The 27,988-nt window shown below is 52.3% G+C and overlaps 2 protein-coding genes across 5 annotated transcripts in view; both read left to right on the forward strand.

Moving 5' to 3' along the window:
- ZNF76 (zinc finger protein 76) overlaps positions 1-6,842 on the forward strand; it is a 33,489-nt gene extending 26,647 nt beyond the window's left edge. Inside the window, exons 6-14 of one of the 4 annotated variants that reach the window (XM_030315312.1) lie at positions 1,152-1,268; positions 1,611-1,686; positions 2,215-2,340; positions 2,442-2,621; positions 3,412-3,645; positions 3,739-3,902; positions 4,599-4,763; positions 5,287-5,400; positions 5,965-6,842. In XM_030315312.1, the coding sequence (XP_030171172.1) occupies positions 1,152-1,268; positions 1,611-1,686; positions 2,215-2,340; positions 2,442-2,621; positions 3,412-3,645; positions 3,739-3,902; positions 4,599-4,763; positions 5,287-5,400; positions 5,965-6,069 (1,281 nt within the window). In that variant the 3' untranslated portion in view covers positions 6,070-6,842. Of the gene's footprint in view, positions 1-1,151; positions 1,269-1,610; positions 1,687-2,214; positions 2,341-2,441; positions 2,622-3,411; positions 3,646-3,738; positions 3,903-4,598; positions 4,777-5,286; positions 5,401-5,964 lie in introns of those variants that run through there. The other 3 variants (XM_030315313.1, XM_030315314.1, XM_030315315.1) reach the window with 3 other exon arrangements.
- A 1,785-nt stretch (positions 6,843-8,627) lies between these two features.
- DEF6 (DEF6 guanine nucleotide exchange factor) lies at positions 8,628-27,926 on the forward strand. The gene is made up of 11 exons (XM_030315321.1): positions 8,628-8,759; positions 18,756-18,896; positions 19,519-19,704; positions 21,288-21,524; positions 21,614-21,760; positions 23,960-24,068; positions 24,254-24,552; positions 25,603-25,769; positions 25,883-26,081; positions 27,034-27,124; positions 27,328-27,926. The coding sequence occupies exons 1-11, from the start codon at positions 8,664-8,666 to the stop codon at positions 27,549-27,551; spliced, it is 1,896 nt and encodes a 631-aa protein (XP_030171181.1). The 5' UTR covers positions 8,628-8,663; the 3' UTR covers positions 27,552-27,926.
- Positions 27,927-27,988: the final 62 nt, after the last annotated feature.

The following is a 27,988-nucleotide window of genomic DNA, read 5'->3' on the forward strand; positions in this document are numbered from 1 at the left end:
TGCTGGCTCTGCCTCTGCCTAGTCTAACCTTGAGCAAGTCATTCCACTCCTAGGCCTCAGCTCGTTCCTCTGGGAGGATGAGATAGAGCTAGATGACTTCAGAGGTCACTTCCAACCCTGAAGTTCCTTGATTCCCTTGAGAGCAAGTGAGACATGGGAAATCCAAACACCTGAGTGGGTTAGCCCACCAAGCAGGCCTGGCTGCCTGTGACACTCCCCCCACCACTCACCAGCTGCTTAAGTGTCCATGAAATTTTGTCAGCTGCTTGACCTCCAGACCTGGAGCTGACTAGACAGACCTTGCCATGAATTTGGCCTCACCCATCTGCCCCCTACTCCCCGTAACTTCCAGAGTTCTGTTTCGGGTGCTCCCGGGAAGGCCAAAGTGTCCCAGAAACAAATACTAAGGGACAGTCCCTACAGGATCTGGCCCAGGAAAGCAGAAGAGCAGTGAGGGCTCCCTGAGGCCCGAGGCTGGTGTGAAGCAGGTGGCTTTAGCAATGTTCCCAGTAGACATGACAGAGAAGGACTTGCCCGTCAGCTGGGGGCTATAGTTAGAGCTTAGACTTCTGGCGAGGACCTGCAGGCCCCTGCCTTGGCCTGCCCTGGGCACTTCTGCAGCTTGCTGCTTATGGTCACCTCACTCTGGTGAGCCCAGGTGAGTTCATCCCCACAGCAGGCCCCTTGTGAATGCCCGTTCTGAGCACAGGTTTCCCACTGGGAGGGAGGGGTCTCCTCCCATCGGAGGATAACACTGTCCAGAGCTGTGGCCTCTGAAGTGTGTGTGGCCAAAAGTGGGGGCTGCTGAATCTCAGCCTCGCTCGGGGGTGGCTGAAAGGCCACCTTACCCTAGCTGTCTAGGGGATGCCCTTTCTTCCATAGCTGTCATGCCCCTGTGACATTTAGCCCTCCCTCTATCTATTAGAGATGGGTGGTGACTTCACATGCCAACCCTGTTTGTTCTGTAGGGTGCTTCATTGTGTATTTCCTGTCTGTCTGGATCTGTCATCCCAGGTTGCCCTTCTCCCTCTGGCAGGTTTAACCCTATTTATTGGGTTATGAGCTGTCAGCTGGGCCCTATATCCTACCTCTTCCCTCTCATCATTGAAGAGAGAGAATACATACAGGAACCTCAAGATTTTTTTCCTCAGGTTCTGCATGACAGCCAGGCTCCCCATAACGGCAAAGGACAGCAGGTTGGGGACAGAGCATTCCGCTGTGGCTACAAGGGCTGTGGGCGTCTCTACACCACTGCTCATCACTTAAAGGTAAGGTTGTCACACACAGCTTTCAGCCTTGCTGTTCCCCCCTGCCCCACCCAGGCTGTAATTTCACCTTCCTGTGTTAACTAGAACGAGTCCTTGCTCTCGAATTTCTCACTGGCTACTGGAAGGAAGGTATGAGTGTACAGAAATGTCAGCCCAGGGGCCTGTGACACACATGTGCAGGAAGGAAGAGAATCAGAGAGTGCCCTCTGGAGGAGGTGGCCTCTCAGCTAAAGAGGCAAAGTAAAGGTAGTGGCCAGTACTGATGCTCTGAGCCCTAAAGAAAACCAAAGAGCATATTCCTACTCTCGTCCCTCTGAATCCCATGGTTGCTTGTCCCCACAGGTGCATGAAAGAGCTCACACGGGTGACCGTCCGTACAGGTGTGATTTCCCCAGCTGCGGAAAGGCCTTTGCCACAGGTAACTTACCTGGAAGAAGACTAAAAGGTGGCCTGCTTCCCGTTGAGGACAGAGAGTTCTAGATTCGCTTTGGGAATTTCCTGCCTTCCTGGAGAGACTGCTGTCAGAGCACTCTGTCTTGTAGGGTGCCGTCTCTGGAAGAAACCCGGTTATGGAAGTGAGAGGCAGCATAAGCCAGGCCAGCCAAAGGAGCCTGGGGGCTTGGTAGAGAGACCCCCGCCTCTTGCATCAGCTGTGGGGTATTTGGTCCATTGCATCTCTCCGGCCTTCGTTTCCCCTCTGAAACCTTTAGCCGTAGCTCTCAGACCCTTGTTCTAGACTGGCACTGGCTCCCCTGAAGAGGAAAGTGTGGGCTTTTCTAGCCTCTCTTATGTGCCCAGGCTGGGTTGGGAGAGAGGTCGACATAGGCTTCTTGTGCCTGAGGAGGGCTGGAGCAGACCTTAAGGTGGAGAACCTCTGAATTAGGATAATGAGGGGGATGAGGCCCCACAGAGCCTCTTCTCATCCCTCCCTCCCACATGTGGACAGGATATGGGCTGAAGAGCCATGTGCGCACCCACACTGGTGAGAAGCCATATAAGTGCCCAGAGGAGTTGTGCAGCAAGGCCTTCAAGACCTCAGGAGACCTGCAGAAGCACGTCCGGACCCACACTGGTAGGCTGGGCCCTGCCCTGTTCACATTTGGACCTGGAGCTCCTCACTCTGGCACAACCTCCCTTCCTGAGCGGTCCCCCTCACCCACCCCATTTCCACAGGTGAACGCCCATTCCGATGCCCCTTTGAGGGCTGTGGCCGCTCCTTCACCACATCAAATATCCGCAAGGTACATGTGCGCACCCACACAGGCGAGCGGCCCTACACCTGCCCCGAGCCCCACTGTGGCCGGGGCTTCACCAGCGCCACCAACTACAAGAATCACGTGCGCATCCACACAGGTGGGCCAGCTGGCATGCGAGAAGCACCCCCTCTGAGGCCCCAGCCCCCTCAACCACAGGCTTTCTGACCTGAGAAATGGTCTCGGCTCCTAGCCCAGAGCCCTTCTGCTGGCCAGTCCAGGCTGGCCCGTGGGCGGGGAGAGGGGGTTCTGTGGTTCCGGCCATATCTCCAGAACCACGGTCTCACTTGAAGTGAGCGGTTCCTCCCTGGTTAAGTCCAACATACAGCTAGCTCTCTCAGCTCCCTGCCTGCTCCCCACATCTGAGCTCTTGGGGAAAGGCCAGGGTCAGTCGTGAGGGGGGAAAAGCAGAGTGAAATGTCACCCTACCTCCTCACCGCCTCCGCTGTCCATATGACTCCTGTGTATCCTCACCCTCCCCAGTGTCACATCCCTCATCCAGCCTTCTGTGTCACCTCTCGGCCATATGTGTCCCCTCACTTTCCCATCACACCTGATAACATCGGTTACCCCCATCTCCTGCCTCTTCTGTTGACAGCCTTCAACTTTCCAAGCCCCCAGCGGCCCCCGCCAGTGCCTTCACTCACCCAGCCTTCCCTCATCTCCCCATTTTCTCCCTACCTCATCTCTGGGCTCAGTGGTCCCACACTTCTGTCCCCTCTGTGTTCCACTGGCCATTATCTCCAGCTGTGTCTTTTCAGAGTCCTGGGTGTCAGTCCCTGTCCCTCCCTCTGGCTCCCGCTCCACCAGCCCTGTTTCCCCCTCCCATCCCCTTAGTTTTCCCCTTGCCAGCCCCAGTTCCCACCCCCCTCACAGCTCAGTGTCCCCAGGGGAGAAGCCATACGTTTGCACGGTACCAGGCTGCGGGAAGCGCTTCACCGAGTACTCGAGCCTGTATAAGCACCATGTGGTGCACACACACTGCAAGCCCTACACCTGCAGCACCTGCGGCAAGACGTACCGGCAGACCTCCACTCTGGCCATGCACAAGCGCAGCGCCCACGGCGAGCTGGAGGCCACGGAGGAGAGCGAGCAGGCCCTTTATGAGCAACAGCAGCTCGAGGGTGAGGGGTGTGGATAGGAGGTGAGAGTGGGGACAAGCCAGGCCTCCCGCGGCCACCGGGTGGCAGATGTAAGCCTGGGCTTTCCTCTCCTAGCCGCGTGTGCAGCCGAGGAGAGCCTGCCACCCAAACGACCGCGCATTGCTTACCTTTCGGAGGTGAAAGAAGAAGGTGATGCCATCCCAGCCCAAGTGGCCATGGTGACCGAGGAGGACGGGGCCCCCCAGGTGGCTCTGATCACTCAGGATGGTGCCCAGCAGGTACAGGCCCTGGGGTAGGAGTGCGGTGGGCCGCTCTGGTTGGTACTCTCTCTCTCTCTCTCTCTCTCTCTCTCTCTCTGGGGAGTCCCGAAGTTCTGACAGCCCCATCTCTACCCAGTTTCTCTTTTTAGCCTTGTGGATCTCAGGGAGCTGAGGCTGAGGGTAGCCAGTCTTGTAAGCCAGCCTCTTCTCATGCTTTCACCTCAACCTCTGGAACTTTGAGAGCGCAGTTACTAGCTTCCCCTTTACATGGAGGCTGACAGGTCCTGATCGTCTGAGTGAGACACTTGGATATCCTTCTCAAGAGAAGCATGTTGATGTGGGGGCCAGATCATGGCTTGGGGTCTGGAAGCTAGAGTTTCTAGCCAGCAGTATAACATGACCCTTGTCAGCACCCTCACTGTCAAGTGCACTTCTGTCTTTTGGAGTTGACATGAGGATTAAATTGGGTCGAGACCCCAAACTGCATGGAGCAGAGCCCCAAGGCAAAGTGGTGGTAAATAGAAGTGGCCAGCTTTTTGCAACCTGAGACCTGTTTTACTCGCTTGTCCCTGTCCCCCTACACCTCTATAACTTGAAGCTAGTTGGCTAGCTTATTGGTGAGCTACCCTTGTCTGGGAGAGCAGGTATGTCCACCTAGGGGCTTTCACACAACCTTCCACTGCACTGCCAGCTCATCTTCCTTCCTGTCGGCAGGTCAGCCTGTCCCCGGAAGACCTGCAGGCCCTGGGGAGCGCTATCAGCATGGTGACCCAGCACAGCAGCACCACCCTCACCATACCCAGTGAGGACGATGACCTTGCCACATCTGGCACACATACGGTCACCATGGTCAGCGCTGATGGCACGCAGACGCAGCCCGTATGACCAGGCGGTTTGCTTGGGGTTTCTTGTTCTCTTGTCCTTCCTTTGTGTGGGGTGGGCGTTACGGTGCAGGCTGACTTAGTCATGCCTTCTTTACAGGACCAAGACTCCCCCCGCGGCTCCTCTGGGCCATCAGCAGCTCTCCTCTTGAAAAGCGTTTCACGGGGGGTCATGAGACAGTTTCTAAATCTTGATCTACTTCTAATTTGCTTGGCTTTGCTATCATGGGCAAGTCACTTTTCCATGGACCAGTCCATTTCCAAATGAGGGGATTAAATGATCTCTGGGCCTTTGACAGCTCTAACCTTCTATGATTCAAAAATCTCTAAATTAAGTTGCCTCTAAGAGAAAAATACCATCTCACTAAGCTCTGAGCCCTGTGCTAATTAATCTGACCTATAGTGGTTTTATCCATCCCTTTCTGGCTTGTTCCTAGCCACTTTGCTTAAGACATTTTTATTTGGATTGGGGGAGGGAGAGTAATGTAGGTGGGTTAGGAAAACCTTCTTTTATATTTCAGGTTACAATCATTACCTCTGGGGCTGTGGTGGCCGAAGACTCTAGTGTAGCATCCCTTCATCACCAACAGGTGGCACTGTTGGCCACAGCCAACGGAACGCACATTGCGGTGCAGGTGGGTGTAGAGGTCCAATACCCTGAGAAAGGAATAAGGATGGGAGGGAAATGAATGAGGTGGAGATGTTGAAGAGAAGGGCATTTGGCTCAAAAAGAGCTCATTTCAGAAGACAAATCCCTTTCTGCCTGCATCCACACACCTGTCTCAGGCTCTTTCTTGACTGAAGCAGAGTGGTAAAGCCCCCTCTGGCCTTTAGAATAATTTCGATGGCAACACATGTGGTCGTCTAAACCCCTTGTCTCTCCGTGTGTCTGTTTCTTCATCAGGAAAACAAGTGGGGCTAAAGTAGATGATGACTAAGGTCCCCTCCAGCCAGTCATTCCCTTCTGTGATCAGGCCCAACTCTCTGACCATGGACCATTCTGTGGCTCCCTGGCCACGCTTAGCCTGCTAGGACTCTAGTCAGTGAACTTCCTGTTAATTGGGGCCCTACTAACTGCTCAGGATGTGGCACTGAGTGGATGGAGGGGATTCAGAAAAGTAGACCACATACTGATGAGCACTGGACTGTAGTGGGGAGTGTCTCATTCTCTCCTTCCTTCTCCACCCCCTTCTCCACAGCTGGAGGAGCAGCAGACCTTAGAGGAGGCCATCAGTGTGGCCACCGCTGCCATGCAGCAAGGGGCCGTGACCCTGGAGGCTACAGAGCCCGAGAACGGCTGCTGAGTCCCAGGGGGCTGGGTCCCACACCGTGTTGGAGGAGGTGCCATGCCACACGGGCATCCTTGCTTCCAAGAGCCCGGGCTGTGGCTGACACATAGAAGGTGGCCACATAGGTCTCCAGGGTGAGAAGGCGACAGGAAAACAGCCTCACTGAAGGGTCCAGGGGCCCTGCCCAAGAGGAAGACCGAACAGCTGGAATCGGGGGAGTGTGTCATCCTCAGGAGCTAAAGAGGACGAGCTGGTCACCAGGCTGCACTGGGGCATCTTCCCCTCAGAATCAGCTGGGTGCCCACCCTCCTTCCTCCAGAGAACAACCTTCCTGCCCTCAGTCCACTCCCCTTCTCAGGTGGCAACTGGGTCTGCTGTGGGGACTGGTCCTCTATTCTGACTGGTCACTGCCCACCAGGGGAAGGGGCAGACAGCTCTTCAGCCCAGTAGGGGCAGAGCAGGTTCAGCCCTGCTCCTCCCAGCAATAACCACCTCCCTGGAGGACTGCCAAGATGCCTGGCCATTTGGCAGCAGGGATTTCCTGCCATCATAGTCAGAATTGCTCAGGGGCCTGTGGCTGGAGAAAAGGTGCCCAGCCCCACCCGCCCCCAGTTGCCCCCTGTCCTCTCTGTGGCAGAGAGGCAGGGAGTTAGCCCTGTACATACTGGGGATTGGGTTTCATTTGTTTGGTTTGGTTTTTTAAAATTCCATTTTGATAATTTTTTTTCCTGCTCTGGTTGGTGGTGGCAAATGGGTGAATGAGTATTTAATAAAGTTCCAAGTTTCCACCTGGGTCCCTCCCTCCCTCCTTTCAGCTTCGGTCTCTGGTTCCAGGACTGGTCAAATCAGGCTCTTAGCCCTGTATCCCTGGCACAACCCCACTGAGCCTCGGTGCCAGACCTCTGGGTCTGGCTCACCAGGGGCACAGGTGGGAGGAAGCCCGGGTGTAAGAAAAGCCCTGAACAGCTATCAGTGACTTTCTGCCCACAAAGGAGCAGGTAGGCTGCAGGGGGCCAAACAGGACCAGTGGGACCACTGCTTCCAGGCTCTGGTTGGATCTCAGGCATCAGGATGGTTGACTGGAAGAATTCTGTTTTTTCATACCTTAACTCATGTACTGGAGAGCCCTTCCATGCCTAGCCACCTCCACATCCACACACTGCATATGGTCAGCTGCTCCAAGTGGGCAAAGTACCACGTTGGAGTGGGGGTAGGAGGTGCCTTTGCCAAGGCTAGTGAAGGTCTCTGATGACTCATCTGCCCTAGTGCTGAAGTCCCAGTTCTGGGGATGCCCACTGAGGTGTCTGGGATTGTGCTGTGGAATCCCAAAGGCATAACTGGACCCTAGTGAAAAGTGTGTGGGAGGACCAGATCAGCCCTGGTGAGAAGGGAGGGATGCAGAGGAAGAGATCTGATGGAAAGAACTTTTTGGGTTTGACTCTCCTACATGGGAGCATTGCAGGGACTGGGGGTGCCTCTTCTCTCTCCACGGTGATAGATGTGCCCAAGTCCCTTCCTGCCACTTGAGAATGGAACTCTCTCCCCCAGCCCAGGAATCATCCTCTCCTGGGACGTCTAGCAAGTTTCCTTTTACTCTTGTTACTGGCTTTTTGGAAGCAGAGGCACACCCCCAGGAAGAGGGGTGTCTCAGTTATCTGAGCAGACTTCTTCAACATCCATGATTGCTGTTCTTGGAGGGAGCATGTCCCAGCCCTCACAGGCATTGGATCTAAAGAAAGGGAGGCATTGATGTGGAGGGCCCTGAATCCCAAGCCTCCTGCCGCCAGTAGCCTTGAAGCCGGGCCCCCCCACAAGGCTCACCCCCATGTGCTTCAGAAATGCTGCGGTCTTCAAGGCCAGTGGGCCCCAGAGTGGGCAGTGCTCTGAGCTGAGGCCTTTGAGAGCCTAAGCGTAGAGGATGGGGAGGCAACAAGTCACGTGCCAAGTCCGCCTGACCTGGAGAGGTGCCCTGGCCCAATTCCTCCGCCAACTTTGTGTTGTTGCCTTTGTTTTCTTCCACCTGGGAGGAGCCCCACCACCACAATGTTAGATGGCCCTAAAAGATGTGCTTTATCCAGGGCCTGCTCTGCCTCACATCCATCCCCAGACTTTACAACTCTGTGAGGTGGGTATTTTTACTGCTTTACTATGAGGAAACTGGTCAAGGAGGTTAAGTAATTCATCCAAGGCCTCCTGTCTGGTAAGTGTGGAATTGAGACAGGATATCCCCTAATGCCACCCTTCTACAGTCAGGAGGGTGGACTTGCTTTTTCCCCTCAGCAAGCTGCCTCTGGGAGCGCAGGAAGCCCCAGAAGGTTGTGAGGCTGAGGAGGCTTCTAAAGGGCCTCACGCCTAGGGAGCTGCACTGAACAGAACCAGGGCTCTGGCCTTCCAGGGTCTGGTGCCGAGGTCCCACACAGGGAGTGGGGCCACTGAGCGCTGCAAGAGCAACAGGCTGGTTCCTGCCAGCACGGGGAGCCCCATGCAAGCAGGCAGGTGGAGCTCTTGCTCCGCGCCATGGCCCCTCTGCGGTCTCTGCAGCCGTTTGCATTTCCTGAAACCGGATCTCGGTGTCAGAGCCGCCCCCGGGCCGGGCGGGCACCTCAGCAATGGCCCTGCGCAAGGAGCTGCTTAAGTCCATCTGGTACGCTTTCACCGCACTGGACGTGGAGAAGAGCGGCAAGGTCTCCAAGTCCCAGCTCAAGGTGAGGGGCACCCGGGGCCCAGGGGAGGCCGGCAGACATGCCTCATCAGCCCCTGCAGCCCAGGAGCCAGGCATGAACGCTGTGCTGCTCCCCGGGCACTCAGCCATCCAGAGGCCCAGGCCTGGGGAGGGGAGACAGTACTGGGTAAGCAGGACAACATAGCCTGGTAGATCCTGCTGCCCACGTTCTGAGGCCCCAGGAAAGTACGTGCAGAGCTTTTGCCCAGAGCCCTGCCCCCAACCCCCAACTCTTGGGAGGGTGGAGGTGGCATCATTAGGTTTTGAAGGCCAACAGGCCAGGCGACATCCCATACTCCGTGTGTTGAGCACACATCTCCCCAGAGTGAAGCTTGGGCACGCACCCTACTCCTTCCTGCTGCTTCCTCCTGGTTTTGAAGAGAGACAGTTAGCTAGTACTTGTCAGTCACTTCCTCCCGGAGCTGAGAGAGTGGCTTAAAGAGCCTCTCCCAGTTCCAAGCCAGGCTGACTTGGTCATCTTTGGCAGAGAACAGCTCCTCTGAACTCTTGTCTCCCAGGTGCAACAGCACCGGGAAGGGGCAAGGACCAAGACCCTGTTCTGCTGCTGCCCAGCTCAGCCTCCCCTCCTCCCACACACCAGGTTGGGAAACTGTTCCCTTTGGCCTTGGGACCTCAGGTAGGGAGGGGGTGGAATCTGAGCCCAGGAAGAGCTCCATCAGTGATTGTCCTATGTACGGTTCAGTTCTTGGTCCTAGACAATTCCTAGGCGATCAAAAAGTTTCCTTCCTTCCTCTAGTCCTAGCTTAGTGTGGCCTTCTCCACCCTAGTTAGTGGGGAAGAAGCAAGGCCCTAGGCCACTGAAACGAGGGACCACTGGGAGATAGGAACAGGGTAAGCCTCGGCTCTCTGTGACCTCTCTTAAGGGACCATTCATTCAATTCACATGTTTACTGAGCAACTATGTGCCTGGCGTAAAGCTAGGCCCTAAATTTCTGGTGTCCGATCTGGGCACCCCCAAAGGTGGAATGTAGCCTCAAGGAAACCTCCATTCTTAATGATTAAGGTAGGAGGTGCCTGGAAACCTGGGAGAGATGAGTGGGGCAGGATAGGCACTATGCCCCACCCCCAATCCAACCTCCTACTTTGCTGAATTTCAATGCAATAAACTTGGATGTGCCAAACTGGTCCTATCCCATAATCTACCCCTTAGCCAGACTTACGAGCATCCAAAAAATGATTCTTGGCACCCCCAGGAAAGATAGTCCGTTACCACCTTTGATCATCTGGGAGGATTCCTCAACAGGCAGGTTCTTCCTTACATTCTATTTAAATCATTTTATTGCAGATCATGTCATCTAGCAGGGGCTTCAGTACAGACAGAAGAAAAGTAGATCATCCAAAATCCATCCCTGCAAAAACCCGTGCCCTGCATCCACCTCCCACTCTCATTAATATTTTATAGAAATAATCCCAACCTCCATAGTTTGTTGTCTCCAAGATACCATTTTCTGCCTATTACCTATAGCTCCTATAACCTCTCCAGGCTATCTATGGAAGGTACAGCCCTCAGGTGGGTCCCCTTTTCCTGGCTATCAGCCAGTAAGGCTTTCTACCTTAACCTTCTTTTCTTGGCCTCCCAACTGGATCGATGCCCACACCTCACCCCCACTGGTTGGGTATTTTCAGGGAAGGTTATATTAGGAGCTTACATACTTGAACTGTCCACTGTCTGTATCCCTTCACAGTTCAAATTGAGCCCACTGCAAGCAGCTTTGGCCACATAGGATCAAAGGTAGATTTCTCCCCCACTCAACAGAAAATGCGTCCACTCTGAGAATCTGTGCTAGTGGTAGGAGTCTTGGGCCAGGTGGTGGGTGGGGCAGAAGTGGTAAGGCCCATGTCACACACGAGAAAGATAGGGAAGGCAGTTCTTTCCCAAGACCATAGTGGTGGATACTGGAAGAGGAGGAAGTAGTGATAGTGTTGGGGGTGGGGATGCCGGAAAGGCAAAGGAGCAATAGAGAAGTGGTCAGAAGCCAGAGGAAGAAGCAGATGAGAGGTATACCAGTGGGGCCAACCCCACCCCTGAAAAGACTTGGGAGAGAAGGGAAAAGATCTTGGGATTAATCTGTCCTCACCAACACTGTCCCTGGCCTTGGGGTCCTCAGTTGGGACCAGGCCAGAGAACTGAACCAGCCCAGCAAGCTGTGCCTGTCTGTGACAGTCACCACTTCCCTGATGTGTTGGGAGAAGGGCTGCCACTGGCTGTCAGCAAGCCCTCTGAGAATTACCCAAGGAGTCAGCATTGTTTTCTCCGGAGAAGAGAAGACTTGGAGGACAGAGCAGATGAGTCTTCCTCTCTCTGAATTCTTGTAGAAAGTACAATGGCCTTTGTCCAGTTGAGGAAAGTACAGTTAGCCAATATGAATGGCACTGCTGCCCAGGATGGATTTAGATTGAGCACAAAATTTACCAGGAGTTGAGGACTCCTCTTCCCTAGGGGAGCAGCCTTGGTTCTGAACCTAGTGAGGGATTAGCTGAGAATTGGGGGTGAGGGGCCTGAGACTGGGGATGTGGATGGAGCAGAAAGTCTCTGGCTCGATGATATCTCAGGAGGCAGCAGGCCTACCCCTTCCCCTTGACAGGCAAGAGCTGGGGCCTTACCCACTGGGCTTTTTATTATTATTATTTTTTAATGTTTTATTTATTTTTGAGACAGAGCATGAGCAGGGGAGGGGCAGAGAGAGAGGGAGAAAGAGAATCCAAAGCAGGCTCCAGGCTCTGAGCTGTCAGCACAGAGCCTGATGTGGGGCTCGAACTCACCAACCGTGAGATCATGACCTGAGCTGAAGTCAGATGCTTAACCGACTGAGCCATCCAGGCACCCCCCCCCCCACTTGACTTTTTTAGGTCTTTCAGGCTCCTGAGCTTCAGGCTCTGCCTCAGGAGAGGGACAGCAGGCTCTGCCTCAGGAGAGGGACAGCAGCCTTCTCCTCTGTGGAGGGGAGGTTAAGAACAACTCCAGTCCAAGAATCTGCTGGCTGCGATCTTCAGCTTTTTTGTTCTGACCCCTACCTACTGCTGGTCTCCCCAGCCTAGGATGGTGGGCAGAGGGAGGATGATTTCGTGGTGTGCAGAACACTTGACTCAGAGCCACATAGGCCTGGACTTCTAAACTCCTTCCCAGCTAGGTGACCTTGGGCAAGTGACTGCCCATCTCTGAATTTCTAGTTTCTCATCTGTAAAGCCAGTGGGTTGAACTGGGGATCTCCAAGCTATCCAGCTAGATTACTAAGATAAAAAGGGGTTTTTTTCTAAATAAATTTTGACAAAGTACATCAAGTAGGTGAAATTGATCCTTGATGCAGCCTCTCTTTTCCCTTTTCTGAGCCTCTTTCTTTGGTGCCTGCCCTCAGCCCCTTCTAGCCCTTTCTTGCTCTCAGCAGGCGCACAACTCATTCAGAGATTCTCACCTTTTTGAAATCCCCAGGGGTCCTCCCTCCTGATAGTAGTTATACTTTATTATCTGCTGGTTGTAACTCTTTAAAGGATCTATATAGGGGCGCCTGGGTGGCGCAGTCGGTTGGGCGTCCGACTTCAGCCAGGTCACGATCTCGCGGTCCGTGAGTTCGAGCCCCGCGTCGGGCTCTGGGCTGACGGCTCAGAGCCTGGAGCCTGTTTCCGATTCTGTGTCTCCCTCTCTCTCTGCCCCTCCCCCGTTCATGCTCTATCTCTCTCTGTCCCAAAAATAAATAAACGTTGAAAAAAAAAAAAATTAAAGGATCTATATAATTTAAAAGTATCTCCTGACACTGAGATACACTTAAAAAACGATAGGCCGTATAGGAAAGAGAGATTATTTACCGTCTTTGCAGCCATTAGTTGGTGCTCCTTATGGGTTCCCAAACCCCTCATATCTGAGTTCCCGAGCGAAGTCTGGGAACCGCAAGACCATGGGCCCTGGCACCTGCCCCATCCCCACACTTGATTTTTTAGGGAACTCACAAGCCCCTAGAGGAGAACCATTTCCCCACATGCCTCCACAGGAAACAGTGAGTAAATGAAACCTCTCAAAGGTCAGTTGCTGTCAACTCAGAGGTCAGAGGTTGCCTGGGTTGGGGGTGAGACTGTGAGAGTCCTCTGTGAGGGAGCCTGAATAGCAGCTTGTGAAAACTACAAGCACCTGGACCCCACCCCTGGAAACTCTGAGTCAGTAAGTCTGGGCGGGCCCCACCGTATTTCAGTTTCACCAGCTCCCCAGGTGATTCTGATGCTCAGCCAGAGCTAATGTAGCAGAGAGATCAAGAGTAGGGCTTTAGAGGCAGACTTCCAGCAAGATGCTTAACCTCTCTGAGCCTTGATTTCCTCATCTGTAAAAGGAGGATAATGAGAGTCCCTGCCTCCAGGGCTGAGGATTGATTGAAATCAGCCCAGTGAGCTCCTGCGCATTCTGGCCTCCGCCCCTGCCATTTCCTTTCCAGCCTGACCCTCCCCTGGTCACACCCTCTCACCACCTCTAGCCCCAACCAGCACCCAGGCACAGGAAGCCTGGCAGTCTGAGGTCTACCGAGCTCTCTGGGGGAGAAGCCCTGAGCCCTGAGTGTCTGGAGCCTTAATTGCTTCTGGTCCCGACACCTGACGGCTCACAGGGATTGGAGCCTCTGTCCCGGGCCCCTCAGATTCCACTGGCAAAAGGTACAGGTGAGGAAGGTATGTCTTAGAGGACAGTGTGGACGAATGAACCGAAGTGAGGAACAGCTCAAATAACTGTACTGCCGTGTGGCAGGTTCTATCCGGGGGTGGGAAGGGGGTTTGCACAGCATCTCTTTGAATGCTGTTTTTAGAGATACAAAAACTAAGTCCCAGTGAGATTAATTTGCTCAGAGAGATTCAGTACATGTCTGCCTGACTTTGTATTTCTCCCACTTCTTCCCATGAAGCATTTAATTTCATTCAACAGATATTTACTGAGTTTCTTATGTGCCAGACCCATGATACAGCAGTGAATAAAACAGACAAAAATCCTCCCATGGTGGTGCTACCATCCTAGTCAGAAAATACAGATGATAAAATAAGTAAAAATGTATCACGTGATGGAAGATGATACATGACATGAGAGTAAATAAAGCAGAAATGGGGATGGAGAGTGGGGGGTTGGGGTAGAGGGGATGGGGTTATAGATTTAAATAAGGTGGTCTTGAGAAGGTGACGTCTAAGTTAAAGACCGGAAGGAGAAGAGAGTATGTGCCATGCCTGCACCTGGAAGAAGGATGTTCCAGGCTGAAGGGATGGCAAGTACAAAGGCCCTGAGGCAAATGTGTGCCTGGCAGAGTAGTGAGCAAGAGGAATGAAGTCAGAGAAGGTGCAGGAGGCCAGGTCATATGGGGCCTGAGGCCTCTGGAAGGACTTGGAATTTTACTCTGAGAAAAATGGGAAACCATTGGAGCATGTAAGTTAGACTTGAGTCAGACAAAAACATTTATCTTGTGGGGGACATGATACTGAACTCTGGAATCAGGCCTGAGCTTAGAGTCCTTGCTGCCCTCAAGGAATGTAGAACACCCAGAAATGCTCGCACAAAAAGGGAATAGCAAATAAATGTCATTATAGACCAACTTAATAACAGGGTGCATTAGTGGTTAATGGCACTCTTTGTTTTTTTATCTCTGTGGCTTTAAATTTTTGTCATAAAAACAAATCCTCTTGGTTAAAAAAAAGAATTCAGAGTGTAGAAGAATATAATTTTAGAGAAGATGAAATGTATTTAAGTAAAACATGTTACTGGTTTAAAAAAAATTCAAAGACAAACGTAATGTTAAATATGATGAAAGTTCCTCCCCTCCCTGGGGAAGGATGGTGGGGTGATAGCTGTTAACAGTCTGCTGAGTCTTCTAGATTTTTCCTATGTACAAATAAACACATTAGGTTGGGCCGTATGAAATTGCTGACATTTTATTGTTTCAACCTATTAAAACTGCAATTTGCTAGGGTTCAACCTAATCTTTGCACACATTTATTTTACAAACATTCCACTCTACAGCTTGTTTTTTTTTCACCAACCAGTATATTATGCATATCTTTCCATGTGTGTTCATAAAAGCATAATAATAAAAATAGCACACAACTTTTATTAAATGAGCTCCGTACCAGGTGCTATGCTGACCTCTTCATTCTAAAAAAAAAAAAACACCCTTGGGGCGCCTGGGTGGCGCAGTCGGTTAAGCGTCCGACTTCAGCCAGGTCACGATCTCGCGGTCCGTGAGTTCGAGCCCCGCGTCGGGCTCTGGGCTGATGGCTCGGAGCCTGGAGCCTGTTTCCGATTCTGTGTCTCCCTCTCTCTCTGCCCCTCGCCCGTTCATGCTCTGTCTCTCTCTGTCCCAAAAATAAATAAACGTTGAAAAAAAAATTAAAAAAAAAAAAAACAACACCCTTTGGAAATTTATTTATTTACTTTATTTATTTACTTATTTGTTTATTTATGTTAATTTATTTTGAGAGAGATAGTGCAAGTGCAGGAGGGGTAGAGAGAGAGGGAGACAGAGAATCCAAAGCAGGCTCCACGCTGCCATCGCAGAGCCCAGTGCGGGGCTGGAACCCACCAAACGGTGAGATCATGACCTGAGTCAAAACCAAGAGTCAGACATTTAACCAACTTAGCTACCCAGGCACCTCTGGGAATTTTTTTAATGTTTATTTATTTATTTGTTTATTTTTTGAGAGAGAGAGACAGAGCTCAAGTGGGGGAGGGGCAGAGAGCAGGGGAGAGAGAGAGTCCCAAGCAGGTTCCACACTCAGCAGGGAGTGGGGGCTCCATCTCATGAACTGTGAGATCATGACCTGAGCATGACTTGAGTCAGATGCTTAACTGACTGAGGGCACCCAGGCGCCCCTAAGAAACCTTTTGGAGTAGGCCCCCTTATTATTCTCACAGAGGAGATAAGGTCTTAGAGATGTTAAACCACTTGCCCATAAGCACACAAGCGTCAGAGGTAAAATCTTTCCAACCACACATAGGTCCATGACACGGTGTACCTGTCCCCCTACTGAAGAAGCCTAGCTGTCTCCAATTCCTCATATTATAAACAATTCTTCAGTGAACATTCTTGTACATGTAGCTCTGTTCCCTTGAGCATCTATAGGTTAGATGATTAGAAATTTGGGGGTCATGCCCAATTTTAAGTTTGATAGGTTCTTGCCCTCCAGAGAGATTAATTCACACCTCAGCAGTAGAGCATTCAAATCCCCATTTCTTCATAGTCTCTTCAGTACCTGATATCAGTCAAGATCTATGTCCATATGTGAGGTTAAAAAATTGCACTTTGGGGGCACCTGGGTGGCTCAGTTGGTTAAGCGTCCAACTTCGGCTCAGGTCCAGTTCTCATGACTGCCTTGTTCGAGCCTGGCGCCAGGTGCTATGCTGACAGCATGGAGCCTGTTTCGGATTCTGTGTTTCCCTCTCTCTCTGCCCCTCCCCTGCTCGTGCTCTGTCTCTGTCTCTCAAAAATAAATAAACGTTGAAAAAAAATTTTTTTAATTGCACTTTCTACGCAGAAAGAGAACTAACATTAGCTCTGTGCAGACCTAACTCTGGCACTCTCCATAATCCTTTCCAGCCTCACAGCCTCTCCAGGTGACAGTTACTATCCCATTGTTTTACTGACTATGAAACTGAGGGGTAGAGGGTGAAGGTGACTACCTTCTAACAGCTTTACAAAGTATACCTCTTTCCACTAGAGGAAGCCTAAATCGTAGGGCTGATTTTTATTGCCCCAGGTTTGGTCACGTGCCTTTCCTTCAGCCAATCACCGTGACTCTGATGTGCCCACCCCCTGCCCCAGGTCGGGTCAGGGTGCACGCGGTCAATTACCACAGATATTGAGAATGGGGGAGAGGTGCTTCTCAAAGAAAAATCAGGGCTCCATTACCAAATAAGGGAGAAGAAGGCAGAGTTCATCAGGAAGAAACTTAAGATGTCCTCTAGAACAAGAGAAGCAAAACCAAATATGGCACATGAGATGATTTGAAGAGCACGGGAACCAGGGTTGGGGTGGGGGTCAGGGATGGCTTCCCAGAGAGGTATGAGCGAAAACAGAAACACCCTCTTGCTGGGTCTTCCAACTTCCCTCTTTGTTAAGTCGAGCCTGAGGCCCAGCAGAATACTGGGGGCAAGTGTCAATCCTTTGTCCCATCTTCTCTCATAAGAGAATAAAGAAGTGAAGACTTGGCATGGTACCATCCCTGGGGTGTTGCCAGCTCCTGCCTCAGGACCTGATCCTAAGCTTAACTGTTGGTGGGTGGAAGCAGCCCTTAAACACAGCATTTGTTGACTGCCTTCAGTGTGCAAAAGAGGACATAGGGGCTGGGTGGTAGAAATGAACAGAAACATTGCCTCCAGAGTTCACCATCTACCTGGAGAAAGAGTCTCAGGGTCAGTATTTTAATAGGGAGGCACACCTGGTTCCAGCCTCAGCTTGGCCACTTACTCTCAACTTCTCCAAGGCTGAGCACCTTCATCTAAAAAACGGGGATAATTATATCTGTGTATCGCAGTTGTGGATTTTAGACATGGGGTATAGAAAGCACCTCATACAGTGGCTGCCACATAGTAGGTGTGCAATAATGACCATTTTCATCATTACCACTGTGATAAGTGCTATAAGAGGACTACCTGAGGCAGTTTTATTTTTTCCTGCTTTTGTTCAAACTTCAACTTCTTTGTTCTTATATCATGGGTTTGTTAACCAACCCATGTTTCCCCTCCACACCACCATGGCCACCATCCCTTCTAGGCCTTTTCCTCCACATGTCACAGACCATTTTTCGTGACCCTTCTTTGAGCCCTTTCCAGCTCCCTTCCATCTTTGAAGGGCAGTGACTGGAACTGCACTTGCCTTTCCCGGAGCTAGGCACACTGCAGCCCGAACACTGAGTCTTTGATGGAAATGATGAGACATTTGAGGCTTCTGCCCTGGTGTGACAGCCACCTCCCTGCTGATAGATAGCCCAGCATCCTGGGAAGCACCTGGGCTTTGGGATCTTCAGAGCTGGATTTGAATCCCAGACTCTTGCTTACTGTGAATCCTTGGGCAAGTTATTGAATCCCTTGAGCCTCAGTGTCCTTGTCTGTAGAAAGAGGACATCCCTACCTAACGAAGTGGCTAAGAACATGGCTGCGTGGGTTTGAAGCCCAGCTCTTTCACCTCATCTGTAAAATGGGGATATTAACAGTTGTTATGGGGATTAAATGAATTATGTGTAAAGTACTTCACTCAGTGTGCTTAGTGCATAGTAAGGGTATACGTTTTAGGTTTCTTTTTTTGTTTGTTTGTTTTTTATTGAAGTATAATTGTCATATAACATCTTAGTTTCAGGTATACAGCATCATGATGTGATATTTGTATATATTGTGAAATGATCACCACAATGTCTAGTTAACGTCTGTCACCATACATACTTACCCAACTTTTTTCTTTTCTTTTTTTTTACAACTTTTTTCTTGTAATGAGAATTTTTAAGATCCACTCTTAGCAACTTTCAAATATGTATGCAGTATTATTAACTATAGTCTCCATGTTATACTTTACATCCTCATAACTTATTTTATAATTGGAAGTTGTACCTTTTGACCCCCCTTCATGCATTCCACCTACCTCCCTACCCCCTGCCCCTGGTAACCATGTCTGCTTTCTGTATCTGTGAGCTTACGGGGGAGGGGGTGTTTATTTGTTTTTTAGATTCCACATGTAAGTGAGATCATATGGTATATATTTTTCTCTAATTTCACTTAGCATAGTGCCCTCAAGTTCCACCCACGTTGTTGCAAATGGCAAGATTTTCTTCTTTTTTATGACTGAATTGTATTCCGTTGTCTATATAAATACATAAGTTTTAGTTATGATTGAATTGCATCATGTATGCAGAGGACTTAGCCAGGATGGGAATGGGGACAAGCCAGGGAACAGTCCTCTGGCCCAGTTTTGGTTGGGGCACAGGAAGGCAAACTGCCACTCTGTCTCAGGTGCTGTCCCACAACCTGTACACGGTCCTGCACATCCCCCACGACCCTGTGGCTCTGGAGGAGCACTTCCGGGACGATGACGATGGCCCCGTGTCCAGCCAAGGATACATGCCTTACCTCAACAAGTACATCCTGGACAAGGTGGGGCCTAGCTTGAGGGGGCACCTCTAACCTCTCCCCACTCCCCAGTCTGGCCAGCACCCCAATACACTGCCACCCTAACTCCTCCCACCTATAAACCCCCACTTCTGTCCCCACTGTCCATCCCTACCCTCCCAGCTCCTTCTTTCACACTGCAGCCCCCTGTCCCCCTCCCTGCTTCCCTTAACTCACCCTCAATCTCCCTCACCTCAGCCTCCACACTTCCACCCCATTCCTACCTAGGCTCACCCCCCATTTCCAGCTGTAACCTTTACAGAAGGCTCTCCAGCCTCCCCAGTGCTGTGCCCCCTGCTCCTCCCAGCTGTCACTCTCTTCTCTTCTTGATTGTCCATCCTCCCTTGGCCTCCACTTCTTTTTCCCCTGGGCTGAGGCGCTAGTGTTTCTCTGTTGGCAGGGGACTTGGGTGGGTGTGGATTGGTGTGGGAGGTGTGGAATCAGCTAGTTACCTGGTAAGCAGCTCAGGGATTCCTCAAGTTAGAGCCCCAACTTGGCAGGGTAGGGAGCAGGGGAGTAGGTGACCCCAAGAAAGCAGCTGCAGGCTTGTTTGGTGGTAGAGCAAGGATGGGGCGGCCTTTGGGCTGACACGCAGGCCTGGTGGCAGGTGGAGGAGGGGGCTTTCGTTAAGGAGCACTTTGATGAGCTGTGTTGGACCCTGACGGCCAAGAAGAACTATCGGGTGGACAGCAACGGGAACAGCATGCTCTCCAATGAGGATGCCTTCCGCCTCTGGTGCCTCTTCAACTTCCTGTCTGAGGACAAGTACCCTCTGATCATGGTTCCTGATGAGGTGAGGGTAATGGCAGCCCCAGAATCACTGGGGCCAGGCCTCAGCAAAACCATGAATCATCTCTGCAACTTTCCCACAACCCCCTTCTTCTTGGTCTTCCCATGCTGGTGCCTCTCTGCCCCCAGCTGTCCCCAGATGCTAGAATTGCCTGGACCAGAATAATTGTGCCGTCCCCCAGGGAGAACCAAAACTACACTTACTTCAAGACTCTGTTAACCCTCAGAGTAGGAAAATGACCTGTAGACTCTATTTACACAGAGCTGTAAATGCCTGATACCTTACTGGGCTTTTAAAAATGAAAACGATTTAAGATCAAATGGCAGGATTTAAGGCACCGTAGCAGTCTGAGAAGGGTACTATATGAGAGGAAGGGAGACTTTCCTGGGATAGCTGTCCAATTACCCCAGGGGGGTGGGGCAACCAAATCTGGCTCTGGCTCTAGATTTTTCCCTTCCTGTCTTCTGTAATTTGGGGAGAGCCAGGGCCAACCCAAATTAGGGCTCCATAGAGGGTATGCTGGGAGTAGAGGCTCTACTGCCTCAACTCAGGTGCCCCCCAACCACTTCCCACCTCTCTCCCCCATCTGTTCAGCCTTCTCCTGACCTTTTGGTGACTATGAAGATGCCAGGGTCAATTTAGGTCTTAAGGTATAGAGGGGAGGAATCCTCCGTGTTTACAAGTCCTGGCACATCCAACTGCACTCAGATTTGTCTCCTTGCTTCTGTTTGTGGGAAGGGTGAGGGAAATATCTAATCCCTGAACTGGTACACCTACCCCCCCCCCCCCACACACACACTCCCAGCTGAGACCCAGGAGCCTCCAGAGCAAGAGAGTTTCCCAAGAAGCTGCTGGGGCAGGAAAGGGACATGTGTCTCTCTACACCTGGTTCAGCACCCCTGTCAGACTCCCGTCAGGGCAAGGTGGCCCCTCATTGGCCAGAAGGCTGCTTGCTGCTGCGATCAACATGTATGAACAAACTGCAGCAGGATGTACCCCAACCACTACTTCCTGTTCCTCTGTAGCAGGTTTCCTGTCCCTGCCCTGCTTACCACCACCCCCAATCCCCTTAACCTCCCATAAGGGAAGGATCCTCTGGGTTGGAGCTTGGGCTTGGAATAAGGACTCAGATGGGATTCAGGAGACCTGAATCGAGTTCTTGCTGCCACCAACTTGCTGTATGATTTAGCACAAGCCACTTCCCCCTTTGGGCCTCAGTGTTGTCATCTGCAAAGTAAGGGTATTGGATGACAGGGCCCTTGCACCCCCTCTGACGTGTTCTATGATTTGCTGCTTCTGCCTGGCCCCTGGCCCTCAGCCTTCACCCTGCCTTTAATTTAAAGCATGAAGGAGTGGGACGTGGGACTGGAGGTTGGGGAGGGGAAGGGGATGCCTGAATTGAGGTTGGGGCTCCAGGATCCCCTCCCAAATCTACCCTGGTTTCCACCAACATTTAGTCCTCTGGTCCCCCACTCCCTGTACCTGGTCACCCCTGTCTAGGCTCTGGGGAGCGAGAGGGGGCACCCTCTGGTATTGTCGCAGGCAAAACTGCCTGCTGCAGCCACCAGGCTTTCCTTCTCCTCCAGGTGGAATACCTGCTGAAGAAGGTGCTCAGCAGCATGAGCTTGGAGGTGGGCTTGGGTGAGCTGGAAGAGCTGCTGGCCCAGGAAGCCCAGGCAGCCCAGACCAGCGGAGGGCTCAGCGTCTGGCAGTTCCTGGAGCTCTTCAACTCGGGGCGCTGCCTTCGAGGTGTGGGGCGGGACACTCTCAGCATGGCCATCCATGAAGTCTATCAGGAACTCATCCAAGATGTCCTGAAGCAGGTCAGGCCAAGCTGGGAACTGGAGGAGGACCCCCAGCTGGGGTGGATGGGGCGTGCCGGTGAGGCCTCTGACTCTGCTCTGGCTGACAGGGCTACCTGTGGAAGCGAGGGCACCTGAGGAGGAACTGGACAGAACGCTGGTTCCAGCTGCAGCCCAGCTGCCTCTGCTATTTTGGGAGTGAAGAATGCAAGGAGAAAAGGGGTACCATCCCACTGGACGCACAGTGCTGCGTGGAGGTGAGGGAGACGGTGAAGGGGTAGAACACAGGTGTGAATTTTGCTAACGGTTTCAGAAGAGATGGCTTATGCCTCACACAACACAGCAAAATGTTCTAGGAATCCTCTTGAAAAGTTTTTCTCCTTCACCCAAATTCCATTCCCTTTGACAACTCTATACCTCCCTCATCTTTCTCCACATCCCTCTCCTTTCCCTCCCTTGGCTCTGTCCCGTTATTATTTTAGTGGCTTAAAACAATTCTTTAAATTGTGGTAAAAAAGGGGGGGAGGGGCATCTGGGTGGGTCAGTCGGTTGAATGTCTGACTCTTGATTTCCGCTTAGGTCATGATCTCATGGTTTGTGGGTTCAAGCCCCCAGTCGGGCTCTGTGATGACAGTTCAGAGCCTGGGGCCTGCTTTGGATTCCATGTCTCCCTCTCTCTCCGCCCCTCTCCGATTCATGTTTTCTCGCTCTCTCTCTTTGTCTCACTCTTTCTCAGAAGTAAGTAAACATTAAACTTTTTTTTAGTTGTAGTAAAAACTACACATCTATCATGAGATTTGCCATTTAAGTGTACAGTTCATAGCATTAAGTACATCCACAATGTTGTGTCATCATTACCACTATTTCCAAAGCTTTTTCATCATCCCAAACAGAAACTTTCTACCCATTAAAAAAGAACTCATCCCCTCCCCCACCCCCTGCTAACCTCTTTTCTACTTTCTGTCTCCATAAATTTGCCTGTTCTAGGTACCTGGAGTAGAATGGAATCATATAATATTTGTCCCTTTGTGACTGGCTTCTTTTACTCAGCATAATATTCCAAGGTTCATCCATGCTGTGGTGTGGATCAGAACTTCACTCCTTTTTATGGCTGAATAATGTTCCATTGTGTAGACAGACATTTTGTTTATGTACTCATTAATGGACAACGGGTTGTTTCCGTCTTTTTGCTGTTGTGAATAATGCTGGTTTGGACATCCATACAGAAGTTTCTGGGTAGGCATATGTTTTCACTTCTCCGGGTACACACTGAGGAGTAGAATTGCGAGATCATATGGAAATGCTGTTTAACTTTTTAAGGAATAGCCAAATTGTTTTCCATAGCAGCCATACCACCTTACATTTTCACCAGCAGTGTATGTGGGTTCCACTGTCTACATCCTCATCAACATTTGTTGTTTTACATTTTTTTTTAATTCTTTTTTTCAACGTTTTTTATTTATTTTGGGGACAGAGAGAGACAGAGCATGAACGGGGGAGGGGCAGAGAGAGAGGGAGACACAGAATCGGAAACAGGCTCCAGGCTCCGAGCCGTCAGCCCAGAGCCCGACGCGGGGCTCGAACTCACGGACCGCGAGATCGTGACCTGGCTGATGTCGGACGCTTAACCGACTGCGCCACCCAGGCGCCCCTGTTGTTTTACATTTTTAAAAATCATCCTAGGCTCTGCCCATTTTTTGTCACGTAAGAAAACAGGTGTCACTGAGGACAGAGCATAGAGCTGGGCAGAAAACTGAGCCCCACCACTAACAGGCAGTGTGAATTGGGCACGCTCCACGACCTGTGAGAGCCTCAGTTTCTTTTTCTGTAAAGTGGAGCCAATAATGCCTGCCTGGCAAGGTTGTTTGGGAGGTGTGAAAAAAATGATGCATATATAGCATTACTATGGCCTCTAGAGCATAAGAAGTTCAATATGTGGCAGCTGTTATTTTCCGCTAGAATATGACTTAGGGGAGGCAGGGATTTTGGTCTGTTAGGCACACCTCCACCTTGGTATCCTAAATGCCTAGAACGATGAGCCGCCTGCAGTAGACACTCCAAAATATCTGTGGAATGAATGAGTGGAGAACTTTTTCAACAGGCAGGGCTATGTGAAAATGAATGATTTGGATAGTGACCGTGTCACAGGAGGTGTTCAAGAATGATCTGCATAAGCACTCAGTAATGGGCTACATGCTAGGCCCTATGGAGAGACACCAAATGAAAACGGCCCCGCCCTACCTCCAAAGAGCGGGGACTACAAGGGTTATGGGGACACAGTACGCCCATAACTAACCCCCATGCCAAGCCATCCAGGCTCCTGGCAGAGTAGGAGCGGTGCCCAGGGTGGATGGCCAGCGAGGACCGGTAGGGGATGGAACTGGAGCGTCTCTGCGGCCGGTGTGACCCTGACCCCAGTGAAGCCAGCGTATCTGGGGCCACTTGCCCTCTCCCAGGTGCTGCCCGACCGAGAGGGGAAGCGCTGCATGTTCTGTGTGAAGACAGCCTCCCGAACGTACGAGATGAGCGCCTCAGACACACGCCAGCGCCAGGAATGGACAGCTGGTGAGTGCTCGCCGCCGGCTGGCTTGGGTCGCCTCCTTAGTGAAAAGGGGGTGGTAACACTGTCCAGCGGGAGGCCGGAGACTGACTCGAGCAACTCCTAAGGCCCCTTTCCGGAGGTGGACCACCTCGAGGACCCCGCTGCCCCTGGCTAGCCTTCCGCTGACCCCCTCCCTCTCCCGCCGCAGCCATCCAGACCGCGATCCGGCTGCAGGCGGAGGGGAAGACGTCGTTGCACAAGGACCTGAAGCAGAAGCGGCGCGAGCAGCGGGAGCAGCGGGAGCGGCGCCGGGCAGCCAAGGAGGAGGAGCTGCTGCGGCTGCAGCAGCTGCAGGAGGAGAAGGAACGGAAGCTGCAGGAGCTGGAGTTGCTACAGGAGGCGCAGCGGCAAGCCGAGCGCCTGTTGCAGGAGGAGGAGGAGCGACGCCGCAGCCAGCACCGCGAGCTGCAGCAGACCCTCGAGGGCCAATTGCGCGAGGCGGAGCAGGTGGGGACCGCACCCGGCGGGGGACAGCGGGCAGAGAGATGCTGGGAGACCCGGCTAGAGAGCTGAAGGCCGGGGGCGGGGCCTGGGCCGGGGGCGGAGCCCACGGGCTGGGGAAGGAGGTGCGTGGAGGCGGGGCTTGGAATGAGGGCCTTGGAACAGAGCCTGTGCACCTGAATGAAACAAGCGTATGGGACAGGGCCAGTGCCAGGGGCGGGATAAGGGGTGGGAGTGCAGGAGGAACCTATCCAAGTGATGGCTGGAGATGGAAGACGGGGTGGGGCTGGAGCTGAGTGCTACAGGTCTAGAATTCGGAAGCCTTGGCTGGAGGCGGGGCTTGGACAGAGGAGCAACTAAAGACGGCGTTTGGGGATGAGTTTGGACCCACGCTGGACTAGGTTGGACTACACTTGATCTAAGTTTACAGTGGAACCAGTTCGGGGAACGCAGGATGGGAGGAAGGAGGGACGAATGTGGAGGCGGATAGGCATGTAGGTGAATTAGATATAGGATTTAAGAGATCTAGAACTGGAGTTACAGACACCTGGATTCAATCCCAGCTCTGCCCCTTAGGAGCCTCGTGATCTCAGGCAAGTTAGCCTCTCTGTGCCTCATTTACTTATCAGTGACATGTTGGTGCTAACAGAACTGTGCTCTTAGAGGTATGGTGAGGATCAAGTGAAGGAACACCTTTAGTTGTTACAACAATTATTATAATTATAGTCACTCCCTGCCTAGTACTAGCCTTAATTATAGTTATAATGCCTAATATTAATAGGACATAATACTGATTATTAAGGCTGGTGCTAGGCAGGGGGTGACGAGCCCCTTTCCCCCATGTAGCCTCTGTTCACTGACCATTATCTGACCTAGTCAGGCTCCCGGAAAGGGGTCAGATCAGGAAACCCCAACATGAAGGAGCCCCCCCAGACCCTCACCGGGAGACAGCTAGTTGGGCCAGCCTAGCGGAGCCCTGGGGAAAGGGCAGCCTACCGGCGGCCTTCCCTGCCCCACGCCGTGCCCCCATGGACGCGGCTCTGTGTCCCCGCGCAGGCCCGGGCCTCCATGCAAGCTGAGATGGAACTGAAGAAGGAGGAGGCTGCCCGGCAGCGGCAGCGCATCCAAGAGCTGGAGGAGATGCAGCAGAGGCTTCAGGAGGCCCTGCAACTGGAGGTGAAAGCGCGGCGGGATGAGGAGGCTGTGCGCCTAGCCCAGACCAGGTAGGACTGAGCGGGACCCCTCCTGGTTCCCCTCCCTGACTCCCCAGCGTCCCGCTGGCGGGGCACCCGCGAGGTGCCTCGGCCGTGGAGACGACACAGTGTGCGCCCGGCAGACTGCTGGAGGAGGAGGAAGAGAAGCTGAAGCAGCTGCTGCAGCTGAAAGAGGAGCAGGAGCGCTACATCGAGCGGGCGCAGCAGGAGAAGCAAGAGCTGCAGCAGGAGATGGCGCTGCAGAGCCGCTCCCTGCAGCGAGCCCAGCAGCAGCTGGAGGAGGTGCGGCAGAACCGGCAGAGGGCCGACGAGGACGTGGAGGTGAGGCCCGCAGTGGCAGAGGGTGGAGGCCGGCGGGGTGAGCGCCTGAACCCGCAGGATCCGGAGCCTTCCCTGAAACCCCGAAAACCCTGAAACCCTTCCTGGCTGTGTGGCCTCAGGCCGGTTGCCTGACCTTTCTGAGTTTCAAGTGCTTCACCTGGGGAAGGGGACCGGTAACAGCATTGTTATGAAGACCAAAGGAGAGGATATGTGGTATTTAGCATGTAGCAAGTGCGGAGGGCACATTAGCTGCAATTTGCTTCATGGTTATTGATCTGCGCAAAATGTTCTCATACTCTTCCAAGCCCCTCCCTTGCTGTCCCTATACCTTGGCTCTAATCTCCATGGAAGAGGGGTTGATGTCGTCGTCGTTGTTGTTCTTTTACAATTTTTGATGTTCTTATTAATGTCGTTTTATTCGCTTTGTTGGCCAACATGGTCATAGTAAAAAATTTGAACACAGAAATATGTACCATGGAAAGGGAAAGTTCCTCCGTGGTTCCCTCACCCTACAACCACTGCTAATGGCTGGGTGAGCAGTGGAGCAGAGCTTTTGCATTAGGTCCTGCAGAGGTGGTGCGGTGCGGTGGTCAACGTCGGTCCCTGGGCAAGTCACTTTACCTCTTTTGCCCTTCCTTGTTGTTCGCCTCTGCTCTGGAGGTTAACTAAAATAATAAATATGCTTTGCACATCTTAGCTGCTTAATGAATGGAAACCATAATTATGATTATTTTTGACCCTTTGGGGACCCACGAGACCCCTGAAACTGGAAGCTAACTCTGTTCACATATCTCACTCTTTATGAACCTGCATGAGTTTTTCTGGGGAGGTGATCAATAGCCTTTGTCAGATTCTAAGGGGACTGCAAACCTGAAAAGGTCAAGGCACCCTGTTTAGGATGGTCTGTTTAGTGGGTCTCTGACCCACTCCCCATTGGCCCTGTCCCCCACAGGCTGCCCAGAAGAAGCTGCGCCAGGCCAGCACCAATGTGAAACACTGGAATGTTCAGATGAACCGACTCATGCATCCAATTGAGCCCGGAGGTGAGAAGGGGTAGACCCTGGAGCTTTCTCTGGAGTGGGGAGAGGGAAAGGAAGGCGAAAGGGATACCTCCAGATCTACAGAGTCTGCAGGGGATCAAAGGTCAGGAGGTTCTCCTTTACCCCAGGGACTGAGGCAAGGCCCTTCAACCTGTCCCCTTTGCACGCACCTTTCTCCTTACTCACGGCTGCCTTTTCTCTGCCAGACAAGCGTCCCACCACCAGCAGCTCCTTCACAGGCTTCCAGCCCCTTCCACTTGCCCGCCGTGACTCCTCCTTAAAGCGCCTGACCCGCTGGGGATCCCAGGGCAACAGGACCCCCTCACCCAGCAGCAGTGAGCAGCTGAAGTCCCTCAACGGTGGGGATGAGGCTCCCATCTCGGCTTCCACCCCCCAGGAAGATAAACTGGACCCATCGCCAGAAAATTAGCCTCTGCTATCCCCTTCCCCACCCCCCAAACTCATACCCACCAGAACCTGGCCACAGCTGGCCTGTGGGTGATGCCAACCCCTGCAGAAGAGGGAGCTGAGGACCTGGTGCCAGGAGCCCAGGCCCTCTAACCATGAAACAGTCCAGAACGGAGCCTTGTTTATTTTGGGCACCAGCCCCAGACCCCTGACCACTGAGGCTGTCTGGGATGTTGATCCTTGAGAACTTGATCCTGTGCCTTAACCCCAAGGACCCTACGCCCTGGGCTGGAAAAGAGACCAAACAAGCAAGCAAGGCAGCGGCATGTGCCCTCAGACTGCCACCAAGCTGTAGAGGCACATTTCTAAATAAAAACTGCCCTTGGAGTGAATTCTTGATCAGGTCTGCCGTCCATCTCTCCTGCCACGTCCTCTCTTCCTTCCTCAAGTCCAGTTATA

This window comes from Lynx canadensis, chromosome B2 (assembly GCF_007474595.2).
Source record: "Lynx canadensis isolate LIC74 chromosome B2, mLynCan4.pri.v2, whole genome shotgun sequence".
NCBI classification, from domain to species: domain Eukaryota; kingdom Metazoa; phylum Chordata; class Mammalia; order Carnivora; family Felidae; genus Lynx; species Lynx canadensis.